Source organism: Larus michahellis, chromosome 6 (genome assembly GCF_964199755.1).
Source record: "Larus michahellis chromosome 6, bLarMic1.1, whole genome shotgun sequence".
Classification (NCBI taxonomy): Eukaryota; Metazoa; Chordata; class Aves; order Charadriiformes; family Laridae; genus Larus; species Larus michahellis.
The window spans coordinates 59,722,320-59,750,266 of NC_133901.1; the positions used below are offsets into that span (position 1 = coordinate 59,722,320).

The 27,947-nt window shown below is 44.3% G+C and overlaps 1 protein-coding gene across 5 annotated transcripts in view; it reads right to left on the minus strand.

Moving 5' to 3' along the window:
* SH3PXD2A (SH3 and PX domains 2A) overlaps positions 1-27,947 on the minus strand; it is a 264,890-nt gene that overhangs the window by 41,849 nt on the left and 195,094 nt on the right. For all 5 annotated transcript variants that reach the window (XM_074593122.1, XM_074593123.1, XM_074593121.1 and 2 more), the window contains one exon: positions 24,206-24,337. In XM_074593122.1, coding sequence (XP_074449223.1) covers positions 24,206-24,337 — 132 coding nt within the window. The remainder of the gene's footprint in view (positions 1-24,205; positions 24,338-27,947) is intronic.

Genomic DNA, 27,947 nt, shown 5'->3' on the forward strand with positions numbered 1-27,947 from the left:
AAGCTGAGACAAGACAAATGTATCATTGCAAGGCTTATTCCTCACATAAATCAACCATGAAATAAGGGCAAGAGTAATGCTGTCCTTGGGCAAAAAGCTGAGATTTGCAGACCCTCCATTACAAACACACATGTATTCTACAATACAGCACCATTTCAAATAAATAAGCAGCACAGTAAGGGATTACCTAAACCTGTCAGACAGATGATATAGAGGCGTAGTGTTTATCTTTTCAACAGTGAGTTGCTTACCCTATGCGTGTATGCAAGACTAAACCCCTACCTCTCCCCAGTACAAGGCTACCAGAAGAAGACATGCTGGACTGTCTTTAACTACCTCTGGCCTGACTCTGCTGCAAGTGTTGTACTTTCCATGTATCTCCTCCTCCCTTTGCACTGGCAACTGCTATTTCCCAATCACTCTGATGCTAACATCATAGAAAACCTTGAGTTCAGGCATTTGGCAACCTTGTACTTTTCAGGATCTCACTCTTGGCAGATTGATGGCCTTTTTTTTTTCTCCCCTTCCCTTCCCCCAAAATGCATTGATTTTTCCTTCTTATTTTGGGAAAGGTCAGTGATGGAGCACAGGGGCTGCACGTTCACTGCAAGCTGAGAAAGAGGATGGTCCTGCTGCTGGAGAGCTGGCCTAGCTTTGGGGAGTTCTCTGCAAGAGAACCGAGAACCAGACCAATTCTTTTCGTGGGAGGAGTTTTTCCCTCCCCAATGTCCAAGTCTCAGTTACTTCCCTTCCCCTCCCCCACCACCCAAATTTGAACAGTGTTCCCTTTGTCTGTCCTTTATGTAGGCTTCCATTCTCTGGAGATAAGGCCTAAATGTCTAGCACAACAGAACCCTGATCTCAGCTGGGCCTTAGGCACTGCCATAAAAAACAAACACAGGTCACAGAAGCATGGCTCTTGCAATGTAAAACAGCCTGGATAGTAAAGAAGTCTTTAGATAGGTCTGTTAGCTGACATACTAATTACGATGTTGGAACGCTATGGTTTAACAAAAGCTTATATGGCCTGAAAATTTATTCCAAAGTATCCCATTTAGTGACTATGTGTACACATTTGGAAGGTTAAGTTGGAGTTCACTACAATACCAACCTGAAGTATGTGTAACAGTACACTTCCCAGCAAGACCAACTGGACTACTAGCACATTTTAGGATGACTAATGAATTGAAGCTTCCTTGGCATGCTTCCCTCACAATGGGAAGCTATGGGGAAGGATTATGGAGTGGAAAGAACCCAACCTGGGTAGAAAGAGAAGTCCATGCTCCTGTAGCTGTTACGTCCCTACTGGAGAAGGGGATTTCCCATTGCATTTCAGAGAGATCTACTCCCCCCTCCCCCGTTTGCATGAGCTCTTCAACACACAGCAAGTTCTCAGACTCCAGCTCAGCAAAACATCATGCAATGCAGCCTGCAGAAGGCAAGAAAGACCGTGCATTTTTGGGAAGGACAAACATCACTTCCAAATCCCCTTCTAACTTATGCAGAGACCCTCACCACCACGTATGAGGGGACCCACCTCTAAAGCACACCAGTCCCTTCATGAATTTCTTCGTCAATCTTCTGGCTAGTAATTGACAGGCTCCTGAAGGTTCAAAACTTCCGCCTGATGTTCTCAATCCCATGGTAAGATATAGCACAGGTCTTTTGTGCTTGCAAGCCATATTCATGGAGATCATGCTTTTTTTAACTGACCTATTTGTCACCAGTTGCTAATATGTCAGTGAGGTTGCCCAATACAAACACACACAAAACAAGCTTTTTGATGTGGTTATTTTAGGAATGGCCACACACTATACTTGCAGTAGTTCATGTAATTATTAGTTCGTATTAATTACACAGTATTAACTTGTTAATTTTATTTCTAAAAAAGTTTTCCCAATCTGCCCTGCTAAGGAACAAGTTCATCCAGATACCAGACAATAATAGGAATTGCTTTAATAAAATTTGTAAGTCAGATTTACCTGGTGCTAAAATTAAGGGCTTAATTCTCTATCCTACAGAAGGTTACATTTGTTGGTCATCTGCCAGCATGTACTATCTCAACTCTAAGCTATGCCCCTACGTGCTAGTCCACACTTGAAGCTGAAAGGAAGATTCAAAAGAGATTCAACATCTGGTCTGCCCTCTTGCATCTCACAGGCCGTTAATGGCACAACACCTAGCTCACCAATGCTGGCCTAATAAACCTTTACCAGACTACTTGTTCTGAGGAACATGGCTTTTTTCCATAGCTGAGGCTACATTACGGAGGCTATTGCAGAAACACAGGCACCAACCACCAGTATCTGAGGGATTATCACACCAACATCTAACCTGCTTCCCAAGATGCTTGGTAAAGATTTAGGTGACAGAAAGGTGGAAAAATGCAGCCTTGCAACATATGTCCAGTTAGATTTTAATTTTCCATTTTGCCTGCCAGTAAAGCTTCTGCAGTTACCTTGGCAACACCTTTCAGGAGTCCTAGAAAAACTCAAGGATGATCCAAAGTCTCAGATATTTCTGTCAGCCTGTCACATCAGCAAGTGAGGTCAGAGTGACCAAGCCAAAGCCTTAAGCATTGCAACCCCTGAAATTTCAGAGTATGGTTTGACTTCATGACCTATTTTCTAGTTTGAGCAAAACATAAATCCATGTTCTCCTAAAGCCTGAAAATACGTAATCCTATGAGAGGATGTGATCTGTTTCTACTTGGATGCAATGAATGAGGTGTGACAGAGGGAGGGGATCTCAAGAGCACCTTCCCACTGCAAGCAGCAATTAGTCAATTTTGCTCCCATTTGTTTTTTTTTAAGTCCTGATCTCTAAGGAAAAGATAATACTCATTACAGTAACCTCAGAGCTCAGTATGACATTTGACACATTGGCTGATGTGACTTATAGATGTCAGCATGGCTATGACTGACTTCCAGGACCTGTCTCTCCCCCTGCCACTCCTCCCAGGTGATGCAGAAACTACACACCCACACCCCTTTTCTGCCCGGTATCTCTTTTCCATAGAAGATAGGATAGGCAAAACCATGAACCAGTTGACTTCACTTTCTTACCACTTTTGCCTCTCCATCAGCAGTGCAGTGCTTCCCCAGCACACAAAGGAATAGAGTTCTTCACCTTTCATGCCATTTCCACCTCTATTTTCACAATTGTAAAGAGGTTCACATTGCAGTTTACTTATTTATAAAAACAGGAAACTTTTTTCACCTGGATTACCTGAGTAGGCTATAGTCTCCAATTCAGTAAAGGTATTGAGCAGGAAAACAGTGAAATGCCCCCAAACCGCATGTTCTAGTTAAGTGTAGGCTCAAGCACTTTGTTCAGCTGAGGAGCAGAGCCAAGGAGTGAGCAACATCTTTAAGAGACAAAAACCCCATCTGCAAGGCTTGTTCCTTCACTGAAGGTCATGCCTGTACTGCCATGCCATTAGGCCTTTAACTCATCACAGCTTTGCGCTGCCACTTCCAGCCTCCCTTGCTTTTTCCTTCCAACTATGTCTCAGGCCCTTGGATGAGTCTATGCTTATTTATTTGCAGCTCAGTTTTCAAATCCTGAGCCAGAGCCAGCGAAGCAGAGCGGCTTCTCCAGATGAGGTCCTAGAAATTAGCTACAAAGGTTTCAATACAGTGAAGTAAGAACACCACATTTCCTTCCTCTCCAAACTAAACAAGGGTATGCAAGGGGTACAGATATTGCATAGCAAGTAGGAAAAAAGTGGGACGAAGTCTTTGTGGTTGGGGAAGAAGTTACAAAACCCATTTCCAGCCCAAATACATAAAGGAATTTAAAATATAGCTTACCGCCTACCCCAAACATAGGGTTAAGGTCAGGGACCGGTTTCAGGTTGGTGTTCAGGGGATTTCTCATCTGTTGCTTAAAGCCACCATTCCTTCAATGAAACATTGGTAATCCTATCCCAGTTTCAAAGTTAGCAAGCAGCAATAGAAGTCAAGAATAAAGGATACCATCAGCCCTGCTTTCAAGCACTGCTAGCACACCTTAGGGTGTACGTCTCATAGCTGCACAGTTCAGCGCTACGCTGCGTCTTAAGACTAACTTTGGTCTTCAGCTTCTGAGAAGCATTACTAGGGTAGACTACTTCAGTGATTTTTATTATTTTTAAAACAGAAATAAATATGCAGAAGAGCGAACAAAGCGTGACCCCAGATCATTGTTTCTGTGCCTGTAGCTACACAATTTAAAAAGAGACCAATAGAAAGACCTACTTTGCAAGTAAGATGCCTGTCTTTAACCAGAGCCAGAAGTCTCAGGAGCATGACATTTCATTCAGATATAGCAAAAGACTTCTTACGACAGAGATGAGGTATTGATTAAAAAAACCACCAAAGAGAAAAGCGGCTGACGCACCCCCTGCCCGCTCAAGCAAGCTGTAAGTTTGAAGAAAAAGAACAAAATGAACTTTGGTTTGACTCCTCTGTGCTCGGAATTACTCTGCGACAACGATTCCCTGCTGCCAACACACACTCCAGCTCTGAGAACAGGGATAACAGCGTCCAAGCCAAACACACGCGTGGCTGGAGAGACTCACGGCAGATTAGACAGCTCTTCTTTGTACCGATACATGAAATACATCTGGGGCACCCCGGCTATATTAAGGGCACATTCCTTGGCTAAGCCGGTGCTTGTTGAGCACCGCTGCAGGCACCAGTGACGCTTGTCTCTGGAGCACTGATACAGCACTTCCAGCAGCTCCCCAGGCTGGCAGATGGAGATCCCTGGGAACGAGACTCGTGAAACACCCCTGACGGGTTGATATTCTCACTCAGATTAGCTAAATCCCAACATGGAAGACATGCCAAAAGCATCCTTACTCTGAATCACAATGAAATGCTCAATAAGAGGCTGGATTTACAGAAAGCCAGCTGCAAGCTAAGGCAGCCCTTGGTCATCAGTGTCACAAGCATCTTGAGGAGTCTACTCAGACCTACAGATAAAACTGTATGTCCAGGTCAAATTCCTACCTCAGAGTCCAATACTCCAATCATGTTGTGCATCTGGAATCAAGCTGTTGCCACTCCAGACACAGTACCTCTCCATAAAATCTGTATCCTCCAGAGACACAGGGCTGCAAATGGCCCAATTTCTCAAGGGTTTTTTTTCATGGATTTAAATTTCTTTAATTTTTTTTTTTTTAAAAGGGAACAGAAATATTAGAAACTGCCATTACAGTGATAGTATCATCTAATGAGAAAATAAAAAAATAGAATATGGAGTTCCCTTATTTTCCATTTCATTAAATATCAGCATTCTTTCAGCCCACTTCATAACTGGCCCATCAAGAAAGTATGAAAATTCACACTGAATCATAGTTTAAGGGCCAAAACCAAACCAACGGTACCAGGCTCTCTTTTGGGTTTATACACCATGGCTTTTTCATGGATTTAGCAGTAAAGCTTTCAACTGTACAACACGAATGTCCAGTTTGACATTAGTAAGTACTGGGAACATCACTGCTCATGTCAGTCAGAGGTTATTTTATGGGGCATAAGAAGATTTAGGTAGAGAACAGACATCTCTATCAGCAGCGAGCTCTTGCCCATGCAGTATAACCTGGGCTAACAAAAACTCCAGCACCTTCCAGTCCTTCTTGTGAGTCTCGCCACAATGTTCACACTTTGCAGTGGTTTCAAGTTTCCAAATCAGAAGCTTTGCTGTATTTCTAATTTCTAGATATTCCCATGCCAGTGGTGGAAAAAAAAAAGATTCTGAAGAATTTTAATTTTTCCAGACTGCATACCAGGCTTAATTCCGTATTCTCTGTTACTATTGTCTATGAGTTCACTTGACAATTTTCAGCTCTTCAGATTTACAGCCATTCCTAGCGAAGTATTTCATCCACAAATAAACGCAACCATCCTTTTTCTGAAGGCAAGAGGAAAATATATAGAAAGCACACAGATGTTTGGCAAGTACATCAAAGCTAGGCTAGTGAGTACAAAAACCCTCCCCAGAAACCCTGACATTCTCAGTGCTTTAACCATACAATCAAATTTTAAATATGAACAGAGGGGGATTCCAAATGGGTACATAACTTCTACAATAATAAATTAATTGGAAGTGCACAGAAACCTGAACTACAGAAAGCTGTATGCTATATTAAACATCTTCATATGCCACTTCATCCTGTGAGGCCAGTCACACTGAGTCGGAGCAAATCTTTGTTTTTCACATTAATATGAAATTAGATGAAGCAGGGTAGTAATATCAATTCCTGGCCACTAGGTATCAACTTCCTGTCTTTGGCAAAGTTGTGCTCGTGTTCTCTGCATAGTTGGAGAATATGGTATTTGGCTCTTCAAACCCTGCAATTCGCTGCTGACCCATGTACGTTCACTTAGATGCTCTTGGATTTTTGGAGAGCAGAGAGCACTTTCCCCTCCGACAATATTTCATAACTTCAGCACGTAATACCTTTTCCAAAGGAGGACAGATGTGCAGGAGTAGTTTCAGTCTTCCAAGAAGTTTTCCATTAGGATCTTGATTTTTCTTTGGCTGTGTAGTCCAAGAGCATAACCACAGCCCCTGCAAGGCTGGAGACTGGAGGTTGCTGCTCGAGCAATACTCGCTGTGAGCCGGCCGTCCAGCTCAGGCACTGCCCATCCGCTCTCCAGGTTCAGAGATGCCGCTGCGAGGAGGCCTGCCAGCACACAGCTACTCACCCTTTTCTGGGGAGCTTTGAAAAGGGCACCGTGGAAGAACAGCTTGAGCCCAGTTTGTCTTACAAGGGGCATTTCAGCCAGAAGCCATTATGTCAAACATTCAGGTCTTTGAGGGGTAGAGAGGTGTCACAGGGGGTGGGCGGGGGGGGAATGTCTCTATTTGGTTTGCAGAATACTAGTTACAGGAAAGTTACAATATCCTAGTTACAATATCCTGTATTGTACAATACAATATACAATATTGTAACTACAATACTAGTTACAATATCCTAGTTACAGGAAAGAAGCCAGCAATAATGCCTTTCCCACTCACAGTACAGTTTTTTTTTATTTTTGCAGGCTTTGAAGAGGAGATGGAGGAAGAGGAAGGTCCTGAGCTCCAAGAATTTCACTCTTGGCATGCCAAAGCCATCACTAGAAATGCCCAGATTTTCCACGACGGCTTGGATACATGCCACAGTAAGAGAAGTCACTTCATAGTAAGTGTGTGAAGAGACACACTTCAGATCACTCAGCTTCAGGGAGAAGGGGCTACTACCCTTTGCTACAGGGAGACCCGATCTGTACATGAACTGCTCCTGCCCAAACAGCCATCAGGCTGTTCAGTCACCCTGGGGTACTAAAGACACAAGCAAGTCTGTTGTCATATTCCACAGGAAAGCATCAAATCCATGATGATGTTGAACGTGGATTACTATGGGCTAAAGTAGCAGAAACCCTGCAAAAAGCAGAAGGGAGAAGGAGTTGATGGGAAAGAAGACAGTCGTATCCGTAAAACTCCAAGGGAAAGTCAGGTTTCCAGTATGGATCTGGAGGCTGGATGCAGAAAGACAGCCACAAGTTAACCTTTTGATATCTGTATGCACCTTAGGAAACATTATTTGTTTCTGCACATTCCTATCAGGACACATACTAGATTTTGCTTACTCTCCGTTTTTTTGCCAGGAAACCCTGATGCTGCTGCTGTCACATGATTAAGAAGTCGCTCATTAATTCAGCAGAAACCCGACACTCCAGTGTCTCTGGCTGCAGCCACTGTACAAAGAACATTTGGGATCCTGTGGCATCTGACAGCTTTCCCCTCCTCCAAGACTGACATTAACCAAAAGCCTCCTATCCAAAACAAAAACGCTAGACAGAACACAACCCACATTCCTCCTATTTTGGGAAAGTCTGGATTGGAAACCTAATTTGTCATCTTGAACCCATGTGTAGCTGTTTAAGCGTAGTTCAGGAGCCATATGACATTTACTGCTTATTCCTGTGAATGCTACAGAAAACTAATAAAAGAGTGAGAATCATCAGTAAAATGTACTACAAAACGCAATGCAGAATAAACTGGAGCAAACACTGGTCATATTGGTCATATTCATACCACTGCTGCCCTAAGACCTTCTGCTACACAGAAGAGATGTGCTGTTGGGAAAAGGCAGTTTAGCGACAAGTTGAGAGCTTGAAAACTCCAGTTTTATGAAGGGAGGCTGGGCACTCAGCTACCACTTCACCCCAAGCCTGCTCCTCATTTCCACGAGAAACTGCACTTCGATTTTCCAGAGTCTCTGCCACCTATTCAGAAACCAGTCTTGAGCAGAAGTGGCAAGTTTGCACTGCTGCCAGTTCTTCAGCCCCTACTTGGTCACACCATGAAGTCCTCTGCCTCTAAATTCCCTCCTACCAGCCTTCAAATGGTAACTTCTGAACACTATTGGGTAAAATTCCACCTACAAGATACTACTGGCTTTGAAACAGAAGAGGACAGACAAACATCCAAATACAAATTGAAAGCACTTGCTGAAAAGACTCCACTAGTGTCTCAACAGTTCTTGACTAGTCAACACCTTACATTTTTATTTTTAAAATGTACTTCTACCATGGTTCTTGGACCCCTTATAAATCAACACCATCAAATTCCACTACAGATTTAGACTTCACAACGTGACTTTAGCTCTGCAAGCACAGAGTAAGAGTCTTGTGAGAAGGTTTTGCTTCTGCCAGCATCCACTTCCAAGTTCTCCAGCCCCGGATAGTGGAGAAACAAAACAGGATGGCTGCGTAACAGCGGTCAGCTTCCTACGCACTCAGAAGCTTCCTGGCTACTGCTGCATTATGAATTTCATGAGCTGTCAATGAGTGAAACTAGGTCCAACTGTGTGCCCACTGGTTTTACGCTGCATGGCTTGGGGCACCACATGCCATGGCAATGCAACATCCTGTCATGATCCTGCGACAGGAGGCACAGCTCTGTCATTTCAGGGAAGACTATAAAGCTGTACACATCCATCAAAAAAACCCCAACCAAACTGATATTGCCCATATTGAGATGGGGAGAGGTGCACACAAATATCAAGCCCAGTTGGGCACCCAGTTATAAGCAATAGGATGATCAGGAGCCATTTGCAGACTTGAGCAAAGCTGTTATTCACACCCATTTACTGGCAAAATTGTACAAGTCCAGTCAACCAGTGCTGGCATCTCTGAATGTAAAGCAGCAAAAGAGCAGAGAAAAATGGATGGAAAACATGACTAGTTATGCAACTCATTTTTCTCCTCCACACTAGAAGTTAGCACAAACATCACAGAGCACAGGAGGCAAAAATTAAGTAACAGAGAAAGGGTGCATGACAGAGGGATACATTTGAGTATCAGACATCAAGAAAGAAGTCAATTTTAACATTCCTTTGCCTTTCAGGCCACAAGGCATCTCCCGTAACTAATGCACCTGGAACGTTTTCAAGGATGCTGGCCACATACTACTCACATAAACTTCATGGGATTAACAGTACAGCCTGTGGGATGAATCACTCCTATATCTTTCCATTTTTATCCTGCATTAAAGTCTCAGAAGGAAGAAGAGTGGCTTGCTCATAACAGATTTTCTCTCCCTACTCTCTAAAAACATGCAAAGGGCTTGTTACAAATTGGATATTGCTGAGGCTACAAATACATTCCACAGGAGTATGTGCCATCAAAATAAAAGCACCCGGGTTCCTTCATGTCGTTAGCTGTACTGTCTTCTGCCATTCTTTGTGTGGTTATTTGTTATATCACCAGTGGAAGTGGTCTATCTGAAGTAGAAGTTGGCCACAGGTAAGCATTCAGTGGAACTTTGTTATCTCCAGGAACCAGCCTTCACAAGCCCACTTTCTCCCAGAGTTACTGTTCAGCTTCAGATTCAAAGATAAGCCGTTCCAACCTCTGCCGTGGCTCCAGTTGAACGGGGGTGACTACAGTTGTGAAATTTGCTTTTTTAGGTGGTGGCTGCTTTTACCAATCTAGGTCAGGCTCCACTACAGCAATCAAGGCTCTTTCCTGCCAGCTCACTTGCAAGAAAAACACTAAGTACCAATGGATGGTCCGACTCCAGAGCTCTACCTTATAAGTGCAATTCTAGTCCATCCACCAAGACCTGATGAAGGCACAACTCTGAGACAGTTACAGAAAAATGCCTCAGCATCACACTGTCAAGGTTAAGGCAAAACTTCAGTCCTACAGAAACAAGAGATTTTGATTTCCTTAAAACTTGAGGAACATGCTCTGTTACATTTCCTTAAATCAGAATGTGCTCTTGACAGGTGAAATTAGCAGAGGATTTAGCTGTCACAAAAGATCAAAAAGCTTTAATCACATGGGATTCTCCACAGAAGGTAGAGAAGATCAGTGGAAAGGAACAAGAAACACAGGAGAATAAACGATACCCAGGAAGGAAGTCACTGATCTCCACCTGCACTCAGTTATCCTCATTGCAGGCCTTCCCTCCTGCACAGACTTAAGGTTCTACCAAATCTACCTGGGGCCAGTCAGATGGTCCACTCAGAAGTCTGCTTAAAGAAGAGGCAAAGAAGGTATAGAGGAAGGATTATATGATTTGGGGATATGGAGAAGAATTACTAGTTTAGGCAAGTTTCAGCTCAAGCAGATCGTGTTCCTGATGTATCAAGGACCCAGCACTGTTATTTTACAGAAGCCAGAGTAGCTAACCTGGCAGCCTGCGGCCTTCACTAAGGTGCAGATGAGTTCGGCTCAGTCACTATTTCTATTCCTGTCGCTGCACTGCCCCCCAGACATATTTGCCAAGGGGAAGTGCATGCCCAGGCACTCAGCCGCTGCTGTGTCTGCACATAATGGATGGGAAAGAAGGGTGACTACATCTCATCTGTAATGGAAGTTTCCCTGAAACCACCAGCATTTCCCCTCAAATGCCACTACACAACAATTCCTGGTAGCCTGAGCCAAATTTAAACCAGTGTCAGCAAGCATCTTGCAAGCCAACCCCAGAACCATTCAGTCTCCAAGTTCTCTCATGCACATTCTGCGGACAGTGTCGTCATTGGGGGATGCTGGTTTCTGTTTCGGATTTTTTTGCAAGGGAGACTCTGGGGTGGCATAGGGAAAGCCACACCCTTTCATGTGGCTGGCTCTCAAACCTGGATACTTCTGCAAAAGAGAGACTTAACTTCATAGCTCTCAATTGAGTGGAAGGGTTCACACACCAAACCCGAGAGGCTCATTTCTTATTTTAAAACCAACATGCTAACAGCCCAGGAAGTGTATAGTCGGCTCCAAAAATACACCAAAGTCATCTGGAATGACAAAGTGTGTAATTTAACTTCTAGCTGGTACAGGAATCAGCTCTGCTTGCTGCACTCAGGAGGAGCAAAAGAGGCATTTTCTATAGGGCTCAGTTATCCCATTTGCCTGTCAATGGAAATAGCATCCCATTTCTGGTCATTCTCCTTTTTTTCAAGGACATTTTGGTCACAGAAGGTCTACTTGAAGCAAGGGAATAATATGCCAGCTCACACAGAGCATATAGCCATCCTGTAATTTTGGTTCTTCATATTCTGCAGAGAGTTTCCCTCTCAGTAATAAGGAATTTAAGTCAGTATTAAGAACAAAACCTCAGAGAAACTGTCTCAGATTCCTGATCCTGTTTTCAGGCAAACAAGCAAGTTTCACCTTCTCTCCCGTGAGTCAGTGTGTGCAGTCTTCCCCTGGCCCACACCCAGAAATACATTCTTCAAAGCGGTTTCCAGGGCACTGAATGAATTGGCTTCAAGTTTAATCCTAGGGTTTCAAATGGTCAGTGATGGATCCTTCCAGGTTCACATTACCCATCCTGAATCTCCAGCTATACTCAGTTAAGATGAATGGGTCAAGTCACTCCAAGCAGCTCAAGTTTTCGTCATGCAGGGAGGCATCTAATAACATGCAAATGCTATAAAAGGCCATGTGAGAGATTAAAGTGCTATTTATCACCTTACAGTGTTCAAAGCCATTGATTCAGGCTTAATATTAGATGCTGTTCTTCCAATCCTAGGGCCACCCTGCACCCCCCCATCACCTCCATCATGTTTGATTAGGGACCTGCGTTCAGGTCTTCCTTAACTTCATTTCAGTTTCAGCACATTGAAATTTGTTATTCCAATTGCCTGGTTTTGTATGCGCTCACCTAGACTCCCTAAGAGCTATTGTCCTTTAAGCAGGATACATTTCACCTGCACATATGGGCACTGTTTGAAAGTCAGCAGTGCCTCAAGACCTGGACATCAAATCATGAAGGTGTTATCTTACACTCGTCAGACAGCGCAGGTATGTGCCTGCCAGCATTAGCCTAGCTAGTCAAGCTGCTGCTAATCATGAAAGAGTAACAACTTATTTTCTCTTTTATCCAAGTACCGAACCAGTCTGGGATTCTTAAGCAAACATATGGCAGCTGTATTAATATAGCAGCAAAGAGAAGCTAGATCTGCAGCATGAGCACACCCAGCATTGCCCTTCCCCTCCCACCACTGGGAGATAAGCTTGCATTAAAGCCCATCCCACCAGCACGCTGACCAGAAAGGGTGTGCGCACGATGGGAGAGGGGAAAAGATCAGCAGGAGGTGGTTCTGTGAACAGAATTAAAACAACTTTTCAAAGCAACAGGCTAGGGCTCTCCAGCACGTGTTTGCATTGCGGGGAGAAACAGGAGAGACGGGCTCAAGCAAGGTCTGGGAAATACTTGGCATTATCACCAAGTTGAAGTTTGACTATGTTGCCAATATAACTGCAGTCCGGTTTCATTTGAAGTAAAGTGATGTCCCATTGCATGTGAAACTTTCAGATGAAGTCACTCAGTATCAAGATACAAAAAACCAAACCGGCCAATAAAAACAGTAAAGAGAAGCCAGCCAGTAGAACAGAGATCCAAGAGAGCCCATCTCATCCCTTGCGCCTTCCAGAACTGCTTCAGTTAATCCAGCTGCGAGCCAACATCTTTCTACTACAAAAATAATTAAAGTCCCTGTCAAGAATGCTGGAAAGTCTGATGCCCCAGCCCAAGGGGTAGACAGGAAGAGCCAACATACACCCTTCTGTCAAGCCACCCCCTAAATCTGACCATTTCGTGAAACTCCTAAGCGAGGCAATTACTTCTATAAATTTTGCTTAATCTGAAGATGGACAAGAAATTGGTTTGTGGGGAAACTGAACTCTTTTTAACATGAAAACCAAGAGTAAGGAGTTATGTTGCTGGTCGTAACTGAAACACGTCTGCTAATGATTACAGCTTCCATTTTACTGCCAAAGTATTATTAGAACTGCTTATTTGCTGTGCAGCTTGGGGAAAAAAAAAATCTCTCTTCCATCCTTTATTAATCTTGTCCTCATCTGACACAACAAAAATGCACCATCAGTCTTTCGCTTACTTTGAAAAATAGGCCTTAAAGTCACCACAAGAGCCAAAGCCTTTGTGTATAATTGCTTTCTTGATTAACTAGAACAAAGGGCAGAAGCCATCAGTCACTACGCATTTTAGTATTTTCAGAGCTTATTTAAAGCCATTTCAGTGACTTGCTTTCTTAAAAGAAACTTTGTAATTGCAAAAACCTATGTAAATAATACTTTTAATTTTTTTTTTTTTTTTTTTTTTTAAGGCAGTCACATCCCAAGGAATGTAGCCCACAAGGTACCTACAGAACTCATTGGAAGGCCTCAGTAATATCCTTGGATCTTCTTGGCCTCAGGTAGTTTCTTGCAGCAGTGCTGAGCTGGTGACCTATTTGGCTGATATAGGAAACCCAATCATTATAAAGTTTATGTATTCTAATATGAAAAGCAGATTTTCCTTGGAAACATTTTCTTGGGGCAGGTTTCAGGGTCCCGAAACTGGCAGTAACTGCATAAACAGAGGAGGTAATGAGTAAAGGCTCCAACCAGGGATGCTGTGTAAATTTTTTTCCTTTTCAGCCTGCCATCCTGGGCTCCGAACAGGGTATGCAGTGGAAACAGAGAATTTAACTATCTGCCTGAACGTAAAGGCTTAGCACAGCAGATTAGAGGAGAAGGGAATGAGGAGGGAACTTGCAGGCAGCTGGAAATTTCAGAATTGAAGTTTTCAGAGATCTGGAGAGAGTCTGCTATTCAGAAGTGCCTGGCTGTGTTGTACAGCAAACTTAAAGGTAGTATTGCTTGCTGTCTTGACTTTTCCACGCTTACTGGTGCTCTCTGTTCCTCCAAGACTAAATTGCTTTTATAGACAACTAAGTCTTCAAGTCTGTGGTTTCAGTAGTCACATCCCACCCTCTCTCCAGCAGCCAGACTAGCAGGGCAGTCTCAGAAGGCCTGGCACAGATTTCATGCCTACGGCTACCAAACATGAAGTCCAGACAGGCTTATTCCCTGCCCTGCTCCTAGAAGGGGTCTTAAGGGCCTTAGCCCCTTGTATATGGGGAAGTCAAAACAGCTGCAGGAACAAAATAATCTTTGCAAGGGCTGACATACACTTTTCCCCCTTTGAACTACACTTCTTGTGGTTTGGAGACAAGAAAAGTCTCCACACGTGCTGACCTGGCAGCCTCGTGGGACCTCTTTCAATCCTGCCTGTGTGAAGGCTTTGCCCTTGCAAGCAAGCCTGCGCTGCTGCGTCTTGCAAGGTGGAGGGGATTCCTCTCTCTGGGCTCCTGTTCCCATTTCTTGAGAGATTAGAGAACTGTAGAACTAAAAAGGTAGTATTTTGTGCCGTGTCAAGCCAGACGGAGGGAAATGTAAAAAGGAACCTGTTTACTTCAGTGGGATGCTTAGAAGACAGTAAATGGAAAAAACCCAGCCCTGTAGATGCATATTTAATACATCTGGAGACTTCCTATTCACAGCAATAACCCTTCCCCCTAGGTTAGAGAAATCTAGGGGTGGGAGGAGAGTTGTCCCACAGACATATGACATCAGCTAAAGAAAAGACACAAATGAATGCAAAAGTCAAAGTGGTTGGACTTCAGATGTCTCCATAAAAAGGAAAAAAAAACCGCATAATTGAACTAGCCCTGTCAGAATACCAGTTGCCCAAGATTAAGACAAACAATGGGGACTAAAAAACGAATATAAACCACACACTGAAGCACACAGCATTTGAGAAAATATGCTCTAGAAGAATAATTTCAAATTGGAAGTTCATTTTTATTGTGTCTCTATCTGGAGAGAAGTTCCTTTAAAACAATTTAAAAGTAAACACTACACAGAGGGGATCCGATAGGTACAATTAAAGAGGAGAATGCTTTAGAGGAATATAACCCCATGACATCTCATGTCCCTACTACTTGTTAATCGTTTTTCCTCCCTCTATAGTAGAATGAAAGGAGGCAGCATTACTTGGAAAATATTCGTTAACTTCTTGCTACACTGAAAACTTCCATGATGAACCTGAGGGAGCAGCACTAATAGTTGACTTCAGAAAGGCTTTATGAATGCACTGAAGGTCACTTTAGTATGACATTCAGCTGCTCCCAACTCAAGTGAGACCCAAATAATACAAGACACCAACCAACTCCTCCATCCCAACAAGCAAAACATCCCTACTAGCAGAGCTCCAGAACTGTCTGGAGGTGTCCCAGGAAAGCTTCAGCAGAACTAGGCATTGCAAAGGGCATAGTGTAACCAGACAGCCATATTTCAAGTGTTCGTAATGAGCTTGTCACCAAGAAGTTAGAGCAAGTACGCACTGCAATTCAAAGCCGGGCAAACAAGGATGTCTATCAAATGCAGAGTGTTCCCAGAAGAGATGGAAATGTCACAGCACAATTAAAGGGACAGTCTCTCCTTGTCACAGGGCTGTAATGAGTATTCCCAGCAGAAAAGCAGGAGCCCACTCATTCCCTTTGCACAGTCACAAAACTGCAGGTATTTCAGAGGTGACAATGAACAACCTAATTTTCCACAGCAGAGGACAACTACAAACACCAGAGTATTAAAACCACTGCTTTGGTTCCAACATAGAGAATTACCTTCCAAGCTCTTAAATATAGAAAAAAAAAAAGGTCACTTGCCATGTAAGTTACTAAGCTGGGGAAAGAAAAGCCATTTAGACACCACAAGATAGCTGCATGAATATTACAACACATTCATAATTGAAGCATTTTGTTTTATGCAGCAGCCTCCCAACCTCAGCTGAGGTGTTGGTTTGGTGATGCTCACACAATTGGCAGGTCTAGAAAAGTCAGTTCCAAATAGTTTATTGTTCAAACCTGGGTACAGGGAAGCCTTGAACTGCAGCTCAGGGGTAACTGAATCTAAGTTAAGTTCTTGAAACGTAAGTGAGGGCTTCAGCCATACCAACATCCTTTGCCTGGTGAAAGTTGAACAGTCAGAAAAAGAAAGCAGCCACCACCTCCTTACCTTTGCAGAGAGGCACATATAAAAATCCAATCAGTTTGGGGGATGAGGTGGGGGGGGGAGGGAAGGTAAGAAGAAAGGGGTTAGAAAATACTTACAAAACAGAATCACCAGAGAGGTCAGGGTAGGCTGTCAGGGGCTGCTTCCAGCTTAGTACAGCTGCTAAAGTCATTAGACAGTGTCACCCCACCCTTGGGCTCCCAGGGGCAAAAGCAGAGGAAGAAGGGCTCCTCCTCATCTCCTGCTGATCCGGCTGTTTCTGGTGTGAGTGTAAATTCTCTCTATCCATTCAACATTTTGCAAACAGGCCACTGGAAGAGGGAGTGCCTGTCTGCAGTATTTGCAGGGTTGGTCAGGCACTGAATTCCCAGAACAGAGCTGATCTCTAGTGAGAACTTGGCTAGAGTGAATCACACCTTCAGTTTTACCTCTCTACTCTAAGCTTGTCTCAGGCTTCCCCTGGAGCCAGCACAGAGCCTGGATTAGTCTAAATGTTCCTGTCTGTCCTACCAATACTCCATTGACCCAACTTCCATCGGCTACTTTAAAACAAGACCCCCAGGCTCTCTCCACAGATGCCAGCTTCCAGACAGCTAAAGTTTAACTAAGTTCCACCCTTTGCACATCCACAGATGCATTAACAGGATGCTTTGCTTATACCACTGCAAAACAAAGCAAGAGAACAACCAACCTCGATCACTATCTCCAAAAAGCCCAAAGAGAGTCAAAGACAAGCAAGTTCCATTGAGCATCCTGACCCTCATCACAGACAACTCTGGTTTCTCTGTTCAGGCAGAGTCTCATTCTCAAGCCCCTGAGCTGGAAGCACTTGAAGGAGAAAAGCATCTCTGCTTTGCCAGCATTGACCCTGTTTGGAGGAAAAGCTTCAAACACTGTTTTTTAGGACATTAAATAACTTTCCAGTAACTCCTAGCCAAAAATTCCTCATCACCCACCCTGCCTCCTCAGATGGCCTGTGTTTGTCTGCCTTAGTACATACACTGGGCAAAAAACTGAGGCAGGACAGGAACTGATTCATAAGTGGATCAAGTATCCTCGCTGCAGGGCTGGTGACAAGCCCAGAAAGACAGGATGCATGGCAAGGCAAGCACTGAGTTCAGAATAGGGCACTGGAGTCTACTGCCACAGCCAAAGTGCAACCCTTCCTCCCCCTCCTGAAGGGGTTTGGGGTGATCCTTCCTTGAACTCAGCTCTACTGATTAGAGTCATGAACACCGGTGCACAGAGGAGTAGTTACACAAGCTATCACAGGTATTTAGTGGTGGCCACTTACCTAAACCTGTCCTCTGGGATGAAGCCACCGGTACTAGAGGAACAGTCTTCAACCTACATAAGTGTTTGTTTCTCCTCCTCAAATTCCAGGAACAGCTCCAGGACTGATGTAGAGAAGGGGCTGCTGTACGAGGGAGTATTTACTTTTTATATCACGACCATGGTCTCTTACAAGGTTTAAAATTCAAATACACAGCCATGCTGGGAAGAAACAGAAATGCAATGCAGCAAAGTAGACCTCTCTGAGCAAACTGATGAATGTACAAACACAAATCGAGTCCGGAATCACATCTGATGTACCACACTCTCTTAAAATGCTTTGTAAGGAAAAAAAAAAAAAAAAAGCTTTCCGGGGAACACCAGCATGCACAATTGCACCTGAAATAAAGCATGGTGTTGGCAATTAGGCATACTGTGTCTGGCAATGCATCCAACCAGTGAACACACAGCTATTGACATTTCATAAGCAAACACAGTAACTGCATTTGCAATTTTGTATAGACCTACACCCACACTGGAAGCCTAGGAAACTGCTAGCATATCACTTATTTGTTAGAATAAACAGAAGCGCACTGGTTTTGGCCAGCTTTTGCAAAATGATAATACTAACGCTCAGAGACGTTTGCTAGAAGTGCAGTTGATGCCAAGCTCCCCTTGTGTAAAACGTGGGGATCATGAAGACAACATCCTAGAGAAAGGGGTAAAGCAGCAGAAAGCAGATATAAGAGAGGAACACGCTGCCATCCAGCGTGACCTGGACAGGCTGGAGAGCTGGGCAGAGAAGAACCAAATGAGGTTCAACAAAAGCAAGTGTAGGGTCCTGCACCTGGGAAGGAAGAATACCAAGCACCAGTATATGTTAGGGGCGGACATGCTGGGAAGCAGCTCTGAGGAGAAGGACCTGGGCGTCCTGGTAGACAGCAAATTATCCATGAGCCAGCAGTGTGCCCTTGTCGCCAAGAAGGCCAATGGCATCCTGGGCTGCATAGGGAAGACTGTGGCTAGTAGGTCGAGGGAGGTCATTCTCCCCCTCTACTCTGCACTGGTGAGGCCACAACTGGAGTACTGTGTCCAGTTTTGGGCTCCCCAGTTCAAGAGGGACAGGGAACTACTGGAGCGAGTCCAGCGTAGGGCAACCAAGATGATTATGGGACTGGAGCACCTCCCTTATGAGGAAAGGCTGAAAGAGCTGGGACTCTTTAGCCTGGAGAAGAGAAGGTTGAGGGGGGACCTGATTAATGTTTACAAGTATCTAAAGGGTGGGTTTAAGGAGGACGGAGCCAGGCTCTTTTCAATGGTTCCCAGCGACAGGACAAGGGGCAATGGGCACAAGCTAGAACATAGGAAGTTCCGTTCAAATACACGGAAAAACTTCTTTACAGTGAGGGTGACAGAGCACTGGAACAGGCTGCCCAGGGAGGTTGTGGAGTCCCCTTCTCTGGAGATTTTCAAGACCCGCCTGGATGCAGCCCTGAGGGATGTGCTTTAGGCAATCCTGCTCTAGCAGGGGAGTTGGACTAGATGATCTCTAGAGGTCCCTTCCAACTCTGAAGATTCCGTGATCTGTCTTTACAGAATTTCAAACAAAAACCCCCACCACGCTAAAGAAAAGGGACTGAAAAAAAGTCAATGCTACTTGCAGGCATGGCACAGGGGATATAGGGATCAAAGATGATCCATGAAATGCTAGAAACAGAGAAGCTGGGGTTTTTATCTGGTCCACTTGAACAGTGCCCCTTTAGACAAGATATAGTAATTCATCAAGAACGTAAACTTGGTCTTATTTGGTACTAAGTAAAACCAGTTACTTAACCCCAGAGAACAACACCTTCCAATAAAGAGTGCTATGTTTCTTATGAAGAGGCAGAAGCCAAACTCAAAAAGCCCTCAATCTAAGAGGATGGAGTTTGCAATAGGGAAGCCAGCGTAGCCCCAGGAGTTCAGAGTCACAAGAGAGCTGTGGCCTCTTTATGTCCCTCTCCGACTGCAGCTGCTGAGCGGCACAAGTGAAGTCAAAAGGTGATGGGGAGCACATTGCCAGCCACACACTGATCTCCCAACCAGCAAGTCTCAAGACCCCTAAGCCAGAGCACTGAGACAAGCAGAGACCTTCCTTATGGTGATACCTCAGTGTCATGTCCCCCCTCCCAGTCAAGGGGAGAAGAGCAGCCTCCCTTCTCAGAGATCCCTTTGCATCCCAAAAAAGTTACACTAGCCGTAATAGCTTTGTTTTACGTATTGTATGTAATATAATACTGGAAATTAGTCTGCAGTTATGTAATTGCAAAGGAAATGGCTATGATCCCGCTCAGCCCAGCTGAACACACCATCCCACGATGCCTCCACCGCAGACATGGCTCCCGGAGGCTGTGAGGGAAGAGTCCCCGTCCTGCCTGCAAGCAGAACAGCAGCAGGAGAGGCAGAGGTGCTCAGGAGTATGCTTATACTTCACCGGCTGTCAGGTTTTCCATTGCAAACACTGCTGCCACAGTTTATAGTTTGACCGTTTCAAGCCACATCCACACAAAACTTGGCAGAGAGGGAGCTGCTCTGGCCCAGTCCCTCCCCCTTCTACCTTAAAGAAATCTGTGCAGATTCCTGCTTTAAAGTCACAACATTCCCTTTCTGCAGCAGAAATACATCTTTAAGTCATTCCACAAGGCTTTTTTTGTTAAGATTTAAAAGAAGCCTATGTACTTGACTCAACTATTCGCATTATTGTTCTGAAACAGCTCAGAAATGTTTAGATAGTGTTGGACACTGCAGGTTGGTTACACAGTGCCTTTAAACAAATTACAGTCACCTCCAGCAAGAAAGACAAGCCCTGTATCCCAGACACCATCTGGAGAGACTGTAAATCTCCCTTTTTCTCCTGATGCATCTGTGACCAGTGCTACATGCAGATTTTCCTTCTCAGCTAAGGAAAAAAAGAATGAGATAAATATCCATCAGATATATCAGGCACACTGCGGGTCTTCTGCTCACGTAACCAGAATTCAGAAGGTCTGAAGGACAATTTTTGCTGATGCAAGACAGGTATTTGCTGCTAAAAACTAAGTGCCAAATCTGAGAGCTGGTACCTTACTAAATAATTTGTTTGAAGTATAGAAATCCTACCGATTTCTTTCAGTCTAGCAAGGTTTGCTTCTGTGGCAATTGCAGCAACAGTCGGGTTGGGCTTCACAACTGAGATGAAGGGTTTCAGAAATTATTTAGCACATATGCTACACTGACCTCGCTTTTAAGTCAACTTCAAATGATGTCCAAGTCATAACTTTCATTGGCACAATAACGAAGACAACCTTATCCAACTCTTTTAGTGAAAGAGAAGACAAAGTATGACACAAGGCCCTACCAAATGGGCTTGCACATATCTGCCTGCAAGACACCTTAAATGCCATTTCTTACATGGGAAAAGTAACACTGAATAATACGATACAGTAAACGCAACACACTTACTTAAGATGAAGTTAATGTAGCTTGATGACAACCAGAACAGCTTCAATAAATCAAGTATCAGATTATTTTTTCCCCTTCTACCTCTGCCCTATACACTGGCCTTTGAAAGCAGAGCTTACATCCTTTCAGGGGGTACTCAATTTGGAGGCAAACATCACAGGCCTAGCTCAGGCCCTAGAAGCATTCAGAAGAAAACATACAGCAGGACACAAAACAGGCACCATTGTTTGGAAACTAGTTTTGACCTTCCTTGTGTAAAAAGCATAGGGCCATTTGACCCGCAAAGAGAAAGTGTTTCCTCCCCAAAGCCATGCAGCACAGCCAAGTCAAGGTTTCTCCCACTCCAGGAAAAAAAAAAAAAAAAAAAAAAAAAAAAAAAAAAAAAGAACCCTTGAAGTGCCTCTAGGCATTGGCAAGCAACCCTGTTCAGGCAAGGTTTTAAAAAAATCAAGCGGTCATTTGTGCCTTTTCATATCTAGCTTTCCCAGAGTACAGTTAGAAACCCCCACACCAGATATATGATGTGCTATACGCATCTGTGTGCACAAGGAAGTTTGAGATATTGGCCCAGCAGCACATCCAATGCATACTGTCCAGTCTGATGGGACTTCTCAGCCATGCAGAGACCATACTTCCATCTAACCATGCTTCCTTCCTTTCATTGAAGGAACAATCCCTGCTGCAGGTGACATCCGTAACACCTTACATCACCTTTGCTTGTCTAGATCAGGAGAAGAACAATTTGTACAATCACAGATATAGTTTCACAGCGCTTATCACGTCAACATAAGCATACAGTCAGATGAACTACTACACACATGCATAGTTCAATAATCTTATTTTCTTGAAAAGCATATTCCCCATGTTCTTAGAAGTCATAACCACATCTTGTAGGCTTGCTTGCCTACACTAAACAGATACCCAAATTCAAACAATAACTCATGAGTTTCCGAAGTTAACACTTGAGAAACTTTTGCTGCTTTCATTACATGCCATTTATAGGTTCAGCTATTGCTGAAGAGACAAGAAGTCATAGTATTACAGTCATTCCTGGGGTATCCCTAACCTAGGGGAGATTGAGAGTGTATGTTTGGTGTCCTGTTCTTGGAACAACTGAAACATGATTTCCCTGCCAGAACAGTTTAGACAAGTACCCAAAGCAAATGATGCGCTCTCCATCACCGACCAGTGACTTACATTTAAAAAAAAAAATAAAAATCAATATCTTTACTTTATACACATGTATATAAAGGACAAGATCATAGCATGGCATTCAGGGCTTCAGATCTCCTTCCTTGTTTACATGGGCATTAAGAAATCCAGCTGCTAAGCATCAGAATATGGTATTAAGAACTGTAATCCAAGTTCAAGGATGTTTCCTTAGAAGAGTCATATTTCTGGACCCACTAATTAAATTCAAACCCTGACACTCTCCATTTATATCTCCACATACCATGTGATTCAATACAATATGATGTGAACTGTGCAAGGCAGAGAGGCCACATTAAAAGAAAATACAAAGGAACTGTAATTTGGAATTTAGACACTTCTTGCATTATTTAACAGCCCAATTCCCTTGGCTCCATAAGCCATTATCCAAGACAGGGATATCATGGATATGAATATAAGTTACCACAATAACCAGGCTTGTTCTGACAGCAGGAACACCAGCTATTGACAATGAGGAGCCCTCAGGCTTGGAAGGGAAGATGCTTGTCCACTAGCCCAGACACAGTTTAAGAAGTTAAGACATTCCCCCACACACACACACTTCAATCATAACGATTGCTTTATTCTTCTACTTCATAGAATTGCCTAGGTTGGAAGGTCAGATGAGCATTTTGTCCTCCACTAGTTTTGCAAGTGACACAGTCAGTATCCAGGACACAAGCATTTCTGTTCATGCTAGCCAGTGCATTTCCACACACTATCCTTTTGGACGCCACACTAAATCACTGGCCAGCAACTGACTCTGTCACATTCAGCCAAACAAGCATTAGGCTTTCAGACAGCAAAGAAAAGTTAAAAGAAAAATAAATAAGTCCAACGCATGGTCATCATTGTGGATAACCTGACTCAGAACTCTGGAAGATGGATGTGAGTCCGAGATCAGGGCGCCCTGGTTCCCCCAAGCTCTGGCATGCCCAGCATGCTCCAGATCCAGCCAGCCGTGAAAGCCCTGCATGGGGAGCTACCGCGACATCAGCCTTCACTCGAACGGCTCCAAATGCCAGCAGCTCCTCTGGATGAGGACACACAAGTCACGAGTGGGCTGGAAACCAGTCCTGGACAACAGCTTTGAATTAATACGGAGGGAGTGCTGGAGGGGAGGAGGGGGAGCTGCTGAAGACAGGCAGTTATTCAAACCAGCTGCTAACCCGCTCCAACCACTCACATGGACGCAGTCTCGTGTATTTGTTCAGGCTGACTCAAAGCTACCAGACATCCAAGAGTTAAAGTACACAAAAGATATCTATACAAACACTTGCCAAAAATATCATTTTCCAAGTGGAAGCTGGTTATTCCAGGGATGGCAGAAAAAGGGATTTCGTCTTGCTTTTACGTGACAGGCTCTGCCTCCTTGCCTCAAAATTCCCCAATTAACACTTCTGCAAGAAGTTCTGAAACTGTGCATGGCCACGTATTTACGCACATTCTCCCCCCTCCCTACTGAGCTCTGGGCCACGGGCTAAGCTGTCAAGCCAAGTTTCATCCCAAGCAATTTTTAAACACTCATCCTATAAATCCTCTGAAAAGGGACTTAGTAATGGAAATGCTGACAGAGACTTGAAGAGACAGCAGGGCAACTGTATCAGTCTACTATATATCAGCTTCATTAGCTGCAGATCCTTCTCTCCTTCACCTTCGTTTTCCATTAGCGTACTTTGGCTAATTAATGCACAAAACCTATGAAACATTCTTATAGTAGAAGGCAACATTTGGCCCCCAGCCCAAATCAACATTGAGAAACTTCAACATCCTCAGCCAGACATAGTAACTGTACCAGATGGAGCTAACGTACAGCTACAAGTAGTGATGAGGAAACTGAAAGAAGAGGAACACATACAAAAAAAATCGGACCATTGGAAGAGGGAAAAGCAGCAAATGTGTCTTACCGCTTTCGTTTTTCTCTATGACGTCCACGACCTCTCCAGCCTGGAGGCTGATCTCAGAGTTCTCCTGCTTCTCATAATTGGACACCACCACATATTGCTCCAGGATCATAGGTTCAGAGCTAGCATCAGCACCTGGGGAAGGGAAAAAGCAAGCCGTAAGCCAGCTTCCAGCCATGGCTCCTCGAGAGCGACCTCCGTCCATCCGATTCACGACAGGCCAACTTGTCACCAGAGCCAAGCGAATCAGCAAACAACCTTGGCTCGCAGCATATCCCCAAATGGCTGGCCATATAGAAACAGCCTCCTCTGGCCCACAACCCAGCAGCACAGAGGGACATTGGAGAGAAGAAGAAGAAAAAAGGGGAGGAAAAAAAAATACGAAAAGGAGCTGAAAACAGTGAATTAGTTGCAAAGTTTCATGATGGATTCTGAAAATAAACCTCTTCCCAACATGGTTTCCACAATCCTTGCTCCCATTCAGAGAGAAAAATCCTGGGCAGAAGCAGCATAAATCCACAGATGAGCCATCCCCCCCAGTAAACCCAAAGAAAAAACAGCTCTCCCCTTGGCGGCTCAGCTCCTTCTCCACTCTAAAGGCTTGAGCTGAAAGTCAAGAGGGGGCTGTAGATGCCAATCATATTCGTCTGCACTGCAGCCCTTAAATAGAAACACATGAGCGGGATTGAAAGAGAGGGAGGTGGGGTGGAGGGAGAGAGGGGAGGGCGGGGAAGAGTGTTTACTTGAAACAGAAGAAAGAAAAAAGTTATAGCGCCAGATCCTTGCTCAAACACAGCCACCCCCCGCCTGCCCCCTGCCAGCTACGCAGTTCCGCATTCCCTGCGGCAGAGCAGCCCTGAGCGGGATCGGGGCGCCACGGCCCCGGGCTGCCCCAGTAGGCACAGAGCTCTGGCTTCCCCCTCTCCATCACCCTTCGGCACCTTTTGGAGCCAGCTTCTCCGGTTGTTCCCTTTCTCTTCATACTGAGGGCTTTTGGCTGTCAGAGCCATTTATGAATGAGCGTAGGATCTCACACAAATGGTCAAAAAGAGGCACAAAATAACTGTTCTTCTCCCTTCCCCCACACACCTGGAGTTGTTTCTTGTGGGGTTGTTTGGGGTTTGTTTTTTTTTGTGTGTGTTTTTTTTTTGTGGGTTTTTTTTGGTTTTTTTTTTGATTTCTAACTTTTTCACCCACAAACCCAAATCGTGCCTTTTGAGGTGGAGCTGTGAGACAGGCATGCCGCTTGTGCCAGACACGGAGAGGCACCTCCTCGCTCTGCCGTTCGTTGTACAAGATAAATCTCGACTCTCTAGTACCACATAAACAGTGCCGCCGAGGCCTCAGCACCCCCAAGCCCAGGCACAGGCTGACTGTGCTCTGCCTGGAAACCACCTCAAAGAGTCATGAAGACCTTTAGGACACCAGGGTTTCTTAATCTGCCCTCACTTACACACACTATGTGTCAAACTGAAGTGAAAAGCACCTACGATTTCTGTCTAAGAGGCACTGGACACATGCCTTAATGCAAAACTATTTTACAGGTTTCCCGTTTACAGCAATGTGTATTAGGGCAGAGTGGTTTGGGCCAACAGCATTATTATACATTTTATACAGTAAGAGGCAGTTCCTGTCGCTCTAGATTAAGACGCAGATGGAAAGGGGAGACAGCAGCAGATGTACGACTTGCTGCATTTCACGTGATGGGGGCAGAGCCAGGAGCAGACTCCAGGTCTCCTGAATCTCTGATGACAAATTGGCTACAAGAGACGGGAAGGAAGCAGTATGGTCTGAAACTGTCCACCAGACAAGTCAGGGGACTGACAGCCAAGCACAGGATGCTCAGTGCTGTATTTCCAAAAGCAGCATGTTCATATGCGTTTAGGCTGAAGATGCAAAGCGATTCTACAGACAAATAATTAGCATCCCTGCCAAGACAGAGGTAAAGAGTGCATCAGCCATTAAAACAGCATCCTGTGAAATGAAAATCCTAGAACAAAAAGCAATTAATTCAACCATTTCCTGAAAGGAAACGCTATCACAATGCCTCCCTTTGGACCAGATTTAAGAAATACAGAAAATTAGAAGACTTCCTTGCTCCCTAAGCATGCCTCTGACTCTCCTCAGGTTACATAGGTTAATTTTCTTTAAAGAGGAGTCACCTCTTCTAGAAGTTTGTGTTTAAGAGATTTAGCTTTTCTATAGCTAGTTGAACCACAGCCAATAGCAGGAATAGGGGGAGAAGACCATGAACTGACAACGTTGAAATTTATAATAAAAGTTTTCACCATAGCTGTTCTTTCCAAATAAGCATCGTGTTTCTGGTCATAATGAATCAACTTGACTTGTGTGTTCTGGTTTAAACCAGTGCTAATTTGGTTATCCAGAGTGTGACGAGATGCTTTCCCCTGTTTCCCACTGCTTCCCGCACAGTCCCTTCTCCAGTCCAGAATCAGGCAGTATTATCATCTTCCTTCAACCTATTTATGCAAGTAACACCTACAACCCCTACTTCATTTTAGTCTTCTTAAGATAAATACCAGTTCTCTAACCAGAAACAAAAGCTGTCATGGCCTTATGTTTACACATGTGCGTCAGCAGAGAATTCACTGTGTGGAAGGACAAAAGGAGGGACCAAACAGTGGCAAAGGGAGCAGGGGACATGCAGGAAGCTACTTGCTAAATAGACACCCCAAATGTCTTCTTTCCTCTTATCTCCTAGACAGTTTTCATGGGAGCAGAGTAAGGCAAAAAACCCAAAGCACAGCATTGGCTTGGCAGCAGGAGCAGTGCTCATGTGTTGCACATGACCCTGATGGGAACAAGGAGACGACCAGGCTGGCAAACACCCCGCCATCAGCCATTGAGGCCAAGCCAGGGACCATGTGCCAGTGGAGCAACCTTGCCAGGAAACCCGGAGAAGCAGCATTTCAAATCCACCTCTGCAACTCTGGCTCCAAAAAAAAGTCAGTTTATAGAACAGTCCGGCAAGGTAGGTTATATCTGCACTCACATATTTGAAACCCAGCACTTTACGATGCCATTTACTCTGTCCTGCCTTGGATAAGGTACTCACTGCAGGAGGATTTCTAAGTCACTATGGTGGCTGGTGCAACATGTACAATCAACAGTCTGTTTTAACAGAAGCTTGTATAAGTGTTACAGGGTTCCTATTAAAACAACAAAAAAAAAACACCCCAGGGTGATAAATTGCTTTGTCTAGGAAGTAACCAAGGTCAAACTTGATCATTTCCAGCTACAGCAGATGATGCCTAGAGGATATCCCCCTTTGGAGAGGTGGGGTCCCTATGGCTCCTGGAGTGATGCTTGCCCAGGATTAAGGACTGCACAGTGGGGAAGACTTCAGTAAAGGAGGAAAGAAAGGAGGAAGGAGAAGAGGAAAGATGACAGAGAAACAGCTCCTCCCGGTAATTAAAAGCATTAAACATTTTGTGGATAGCCTGGTTTAGGTTGTTACTATATTCCCTTCAGCCACAGTCAGTATGGTAAAAAAAAAAAAAGAAAAAACAAAAACAAAAAACCCACCACCCAAATTTAACCCTTCTCAGCCTTCTGTCCCTCACGAGCATCTTTAAATTAATTACTCCTCAGTGACACTCAGGATGCTCACAACATTGCTGTTACGTTATGTGAGACCGCAGGTTTTTCCCCCCCAAAGGGGGTTCAAAAGAACCTCAGAGAGCACAGCACCAAGTACACCCACCGCTGTGGGCACTTCCATATC